Source organism: Xenia sp. Carnegie-2017, unplaced genomic scaffold, assembly GCF_021976095.1.
Source record: "Xenia sp. Carnegie-2017 unplaced genomic scaffold, XeniaSp_v1 HiC_scaffold_24, whole genome shotgun sequence".
NCBI classification, from domain to species: domain Eukaryota; kingdom Metazoa; phylum Cnidaria; class Anthozoa; order Malacalcyonacea; family Xeniidae; genus Xenia; species Xenia sp. Carnegie-2017.
The window spans coordinates 4,278,555-4,283,752 of record NW_025813487.1 but is presented as its reverse complement, the minus strand read 5'-3'; the positions used below and the strand labels follow the sequence as shown (position 1 = coordinate 4,283,752).

Genomic DNA, 5,198 nt, shown 5'->3' with positions numbered 1-5,198 from the left:
TAGGGAGCGAAGGAGATGCGGGTCACGTGACGAGTAACTTCGGTACAAACAAAACTCGAAACAGTGGTCATAAAAAGCTCTACTGCAATACTTCATGTTGCTTGCTTTTCAAAACAATCATCAAAGAATCAAAATAAAAATGATATAAATGCTGACAAGGTTATACGCACATAAAAAACACGTGGCTTCGAGTAAGATTAGGGCCTTTAAATAAAGTCGAAACACGGTGCCATCATCAAACTGCCGTCGTGGAGGCAATATGTCGTCCATATATGCAATATATAAGAGATTTGACTTGGAGCTACCGAGAGCTACATTTGTAGCGGCAGGCTAGTTAGCCCCGAAGGCGCTTGTTCTATCACGTCAAAGCCACGTGTCATTCATGAGCGCATAACAATGTTTCTTTCGCTATAGTTTAAATTTTGCAAATCACAGCTGAAAAAGCGTTCTTTTATTTGTAAATCATAACGAAAATTATCTTTACATATATTCATATTTATGAATGAAGATATGATCTTCGCTGGACAATTTAAGCAATTGTCTCAAGAACCTGAAAAATTCAGGTGACTCAACAGGATTCGAACCCATGACCTCTGCGGTGCCGGTGCACAATTGAGCCAGTTCTTAAGACAATTGCTTAAATTGTCCAGCAAAGTGCGAAGATCATATCTTCATTCAATTTCAAACACCGCACTGCATAAAACATTCTTTCATATTCATATTTATATTCAATGTTTATCAATTAGCCTTATCAGACTTGTCAAATTCGACTACACACATTTCAGGCTGCTAATCAGCACTTGGAGAAAATTTGTTTTTTTTCTGAAAAGTTTTTGCGCAAATGGAAGAGTACACTAAAATTGTTTTTCGATTTTCACAAAAAAATCCCAAGTTGAGATTCCCAACTGCAAGTTTTGAAGATTCTCATCGCCATTTCAAGAGTTCATAATGACTTCGAAAACTATTTTTCTTCGTAATGTTGCTGGCTACTTTTGTGATTATTTAAAAAACAACAAATAAAAACATGTCAAGAGCTCAATTCATTGTCAATGATAAACTGGCAAATGAAGCTATTGTTCTTCAATTCCAATCTTACGGATGGATGGAATTTGCATGTTAATGTCTAATTACAATATTTTTGTCTTAGCATAAACAACCTTTCCCTGCCCTCCTTAACCCACACTCCCTCACTCCCTCCCTCCCTCCCCTCCTCCGCTTCCACACATTTTAATCGCCGAGATACAGCCTCGAACCTGCTCCATGGGCGTTAAATTTTCAATAAAACATTATGTTCGCTTACAAGAATACCGCATTTCCATTAAAGATGACTCGATGATAGAAGCTGACTTTTCGAAGTAAATCGTTTACGTTTGTTTGGGCCGTCTTTCTAGTTTCTACCACATCATACACAGTTCTTCCATTGTTTTTTTTAAAAATATATCCTTTAAAATTTCAACTGCATTACACAAAACATCATCCAGCTCAGGACAGGTGGCATTTCGTCTGCGCGAACCCATTTCTTCAAAATATGTTAATCTGTGAGCATTTTCTTTGGAGAGCTCTTGTCGTATCCTTTGTACCATTATCTTGGCTCTTCTTTCGTTGGACGGAGGAGATGGAGGATATACATCAGCATAAGCAATCAGTTCTTCAGGAATTGAATTATTTCTTGAAGACGCTAAACCATTAATGCCAATATTGTCTTCATTTGCACCTGAAATTGCCGCTTCACTTAAATCTGTCAATATTGCTTCGGGCATTAAAGTTTCATTGCTAATCTCATTCCCGTTTTCTGAAGCATCTTCAGTTAGAACTTTTGAATACACAGTGTTAGTGGATGAGAGATCCGATGGAGCCTTTTCCGGAATAGTTACGATAAAATCGTTTGCATTTCCATCGAGGCCATCACTTGACGTGTCTTCTTTGAGAATTTTATTCGCTCTTGCATCAATAGGTTCATATAAATCCGACGATACTTTCGGGTCAATTTCGCCTGGAAACGACGGTTTTTTTACTCTAGGACGACGATTTTTATTTTTCTTAATGGTTATTGAACGGCTAGGCGCCCTGGGTACGATAGTCGAGTCCGCACCAGGTTGATGTATAGCTTTGGAATAGTTTGTCTTTCCACCGATAGGAGGTAGCACAGGATATATATGTGAAAGCGAGAAATTCTCGTGGTATATTTTCAAATCCTCTCTGGTTTGAAGTTCTGCCAAATCGTCAAAATTACCTGTCGTTTTTTTAACAGTTAACGTGCCAAGCGAAGATTTGTTATTGTTTTCCTCGTTGCTTCCAATAAAGTTTCCTTGAATTGGTGGCAACTTCAATCGTACATTTCCTGTTGAATTCATTTTCAGCAACATCGACCAACGCAACACCGAATTCACATCTTTTGAAACGACTGAAGCTATTGAAAACCCTTGCCGTTTTCCATACAAATTTCTGTCGAGGCTTCTATTAAAACGCTCCCACTTTATAACTTCGATTCTGTAATTCAAAAACGATCGTCATTCCAGTTCATTTTCGACATCGGCGTCTCTCAAATTCCAATCAATTGCTCATCATTGAAAAGACGCATTATGTCTTGTGACCTGAAATAAGCAAACAGAATTCTAAATTTATGCAACCGCTCATTGCAAAGTATTTGTCATGATTTTCCGTACGTGTTTAAGCGGGAAAAAACGATGCACGATTTAGATTTTCTTTCGTTCGGCTATCTTCGTAATAACAAGGGATAATCTATATTACGATTGCCACAAACGTTTGTTGGGCGTAACAAAGTTAGCAAATCCAACCTACAACTGTTTATAGAGCCGAACGCTATCTCTCATTAAGGAGTTGGAGACAAATGATGTTTGTTGGGCAAATTTAGCGTTTTTAATATTCATGAGCAATTAGTCGCAGAAAGTAACACCTGGCAGTGAAACATTAACTCCAGACTGAAGCTGATGTTGTGAAAGGTTATTGACAAGTGGCAATTTCTTCGCAATTAAAATCATTCTCTCTTCTCTGTTCATCTTCCATTGAACAGCTATGTCTTAATACGGCTGGCATGTTCCGCTGGCTTCACCCAATACATAGGTGCGGGCTCGGGTCCTTGGTTTCCAGTCGGGGTCTTGGTTTCAGCAGTAAATCGAAGTAAAATATAAACAAATATTGTGCTGTCGACAAATTTGACGCCTTGATCGATGTGCAGTGTAATTTATGATAAAATCAGTGCTTTTTTCATGAACATACATATCGGTCGATCATCGAATTCTTACGTAACAATAACAACTAAATGGAGAAGACTTTTATTCGAAATACAGCTGTCGCCAGAAATATATTAAACTGTTTTCCTCCATGCAAATAGTTTCGTTAATGGATGACTTCATTCAAGTCAATATATTGGTCATCGACACCATTGATACGCGCAGTAAACATCCATTATCAAGTTTTTACAGTTGAAAAAATAGCCAAGTACTAACCTCCCACGATGCGTTTACTTTGCCATGAATTGTCTTGATCAGTACGCGCAATATTGAATTCTCTGAGAACCTAGTTTCGACGGGGTGCCTTTGCACAATACGGAACTCACCGAGTATCGGATAGCTGTTTTTTAAACATTTGTGTATCTAGGTAACAATGAAATACATGTGTATCTGCAGAGAATAAAATGTGTTTGTGTGGCGATGCTGTAGATGACAATGTTCGCTTTTGCATGAGCACCTTTTGAAAACGCGCTCCTAAAGGCAGGGACAAACGAATACAACATTGCTTTTAAATATCCGATTTTTGTGTGGCGATGCTGTACATGACAATGTTCGCTTTTGCATGAGCACCTTTTGAAAACGCGCTCCTAAAGGCAGGGACAAACGAATACAACATTGCTTTTAAATATCCGATTCATACTTGAGACGGCTGACGGATCATAAGTCCGGACGAACTCGGGAAAGCAAAACATTGCTCGTCTTCAAGTTCGTCTGTGTGTAAATACGGACACACTGACGAATCATCCGTTAAGATGAATTGTCTGAATAGTTTGTCTGTATAGACGAATTTGCATGGGTTTTTGAAGCATCACCCGTCTGTGAGTATAAATACGAATGTGAACGAAATTGCCAAGTTCGTCTGTATGAAGTTCGTTTAGAAGCATTTTAAGCCCCATCGAGTTTGTTGGCTTAAGTAGCATAATAATCACGAAAACGTCACACCATTAACTAGCAGCTCATTCGCAGTCAGTCTTCCGAATTTTTCTACTTTCAAGCATGCTATGTGAATGATTAACGATTTCTAATATTTTTTATGCTAGGAATCTCTTTATTTAAGAGAAAATCAGAAAATTTTTTTGATAAAATAAAATGATTAAAGCGTTGTACTAAAGTTATGTGATAGAAATAGAATATACACTTCGATTCTTCTTTCTACAAAACACATATTTTCATCAGTTATAACTTTCAAGGAACTATTTCTCTTTACAAGGACAAAAAGCTAGCGTGGAAAAACCATGGAAAAACACACTAATATTTATGGCTGTATCATACATCCTGCTCAACATCGAGAAAATTACTTCAGTGAAAAAAGTCACAATTAACGACAATCAACATGATTTTAATAAAGTAAATAGTTTTAGCGGGAGTATCGTTACACCGTTTTACCGGGAGAATCGTTACAAATCCGGCAGAAACTGACTCTGCAGATGACTACCGCTAAGGTTGTCGAAACGTCAGTCAACATCAACAAAACAGTCCTTCTCAGGACTCGACTAACTTGGACGATCTACATTTATTAACACGATTTTAATATATAAGGTATTTAAGTTTCAAAGGTCGAACTTTACATGCGCCGAACGCATTAATGAGATGAGAAAATGAGATCAACTTCCTCATTATCTTTTGTTTTAGATGCATTCGGCTCATGTAAAGTTCGACGTTTGGAGCGGTCCTAAATTACTTAAAATCGGGCTTTACATTAGCCAACTACTCACCCTAAATTCTCTTATCATAAACTCATCACAACCTACGTTCAAGAAGCGAGCGTACAAACCTTGATGCTAAAAAGAAAGTCTATTTAGTTTCATGAGTTGTTTAATTAAGAAGAATAAGAATTTCGCGTGACGTATTTTGAACAACATGACTGAAGAATGCACTTTGAACAACTAATGTCATGCAAATAAGATGATGATGTTTTGATGTATGCCGAAGCAACATAAACAT

General features: G+C 37.6%; 1 protein-coding gene across 5 annotated transcripts; it reads right to left on the bottom strand.

The window, feature by feature from the left end:
• Nucleotides 1-708: 708 nt before the first annotated feature.
• Nucleotides 709-5,157, bottom strand: LOC124450225. 5 transcript variants are annotated; one of them, XM_047000821.1, is made up of 3 exons: nucleotides 4,970-5,157; nucleotides 3,471-3,617; nucleotides 709-2,594 (listed from the first exon to the last, which is right to left on the bottom strand). In XM_047000821.1, the coding sequence occupies exon 3, from the start codon at nucleotides 2,364-2,366 to the stop codon at nucleotides 1,395-1,397; it is 972 nt and encodes a 323-aa protein (XP_046856777.1). In that variant the 5' UTR covers nucleotides 2,367-2,594; nucleotides 3,471-3,617; nucleotides 4,970-5,157; the 3' UTR covers nucleotides 709-1,394. The 5 variants fall into 5 exon arrangements, with proteins under 5 accessions (XP_046856777.1, XP_046856779.1, XP_046856778.1 ...); XM_047000823.1 differs by lacking the exon at nucleotides 3,471-3,617; XM_047000822.1 differs by lacking the exon at nucleotides 4,970-5,157 and having other exon boundaries at nucleotides 3,471-4,304.
• Nucleotides 5,158-5,198: the final 41 nt, after the last annotated feature.

Coding starts and splice junctions, on each gene's coding strand:
- LOC124450225 (XM_047000821.1), bottom strand. CDS start 2,366: ATGTTGCTGAAAATGAATTCAACAGGAAATGTACGATTGAAGTTGCCA.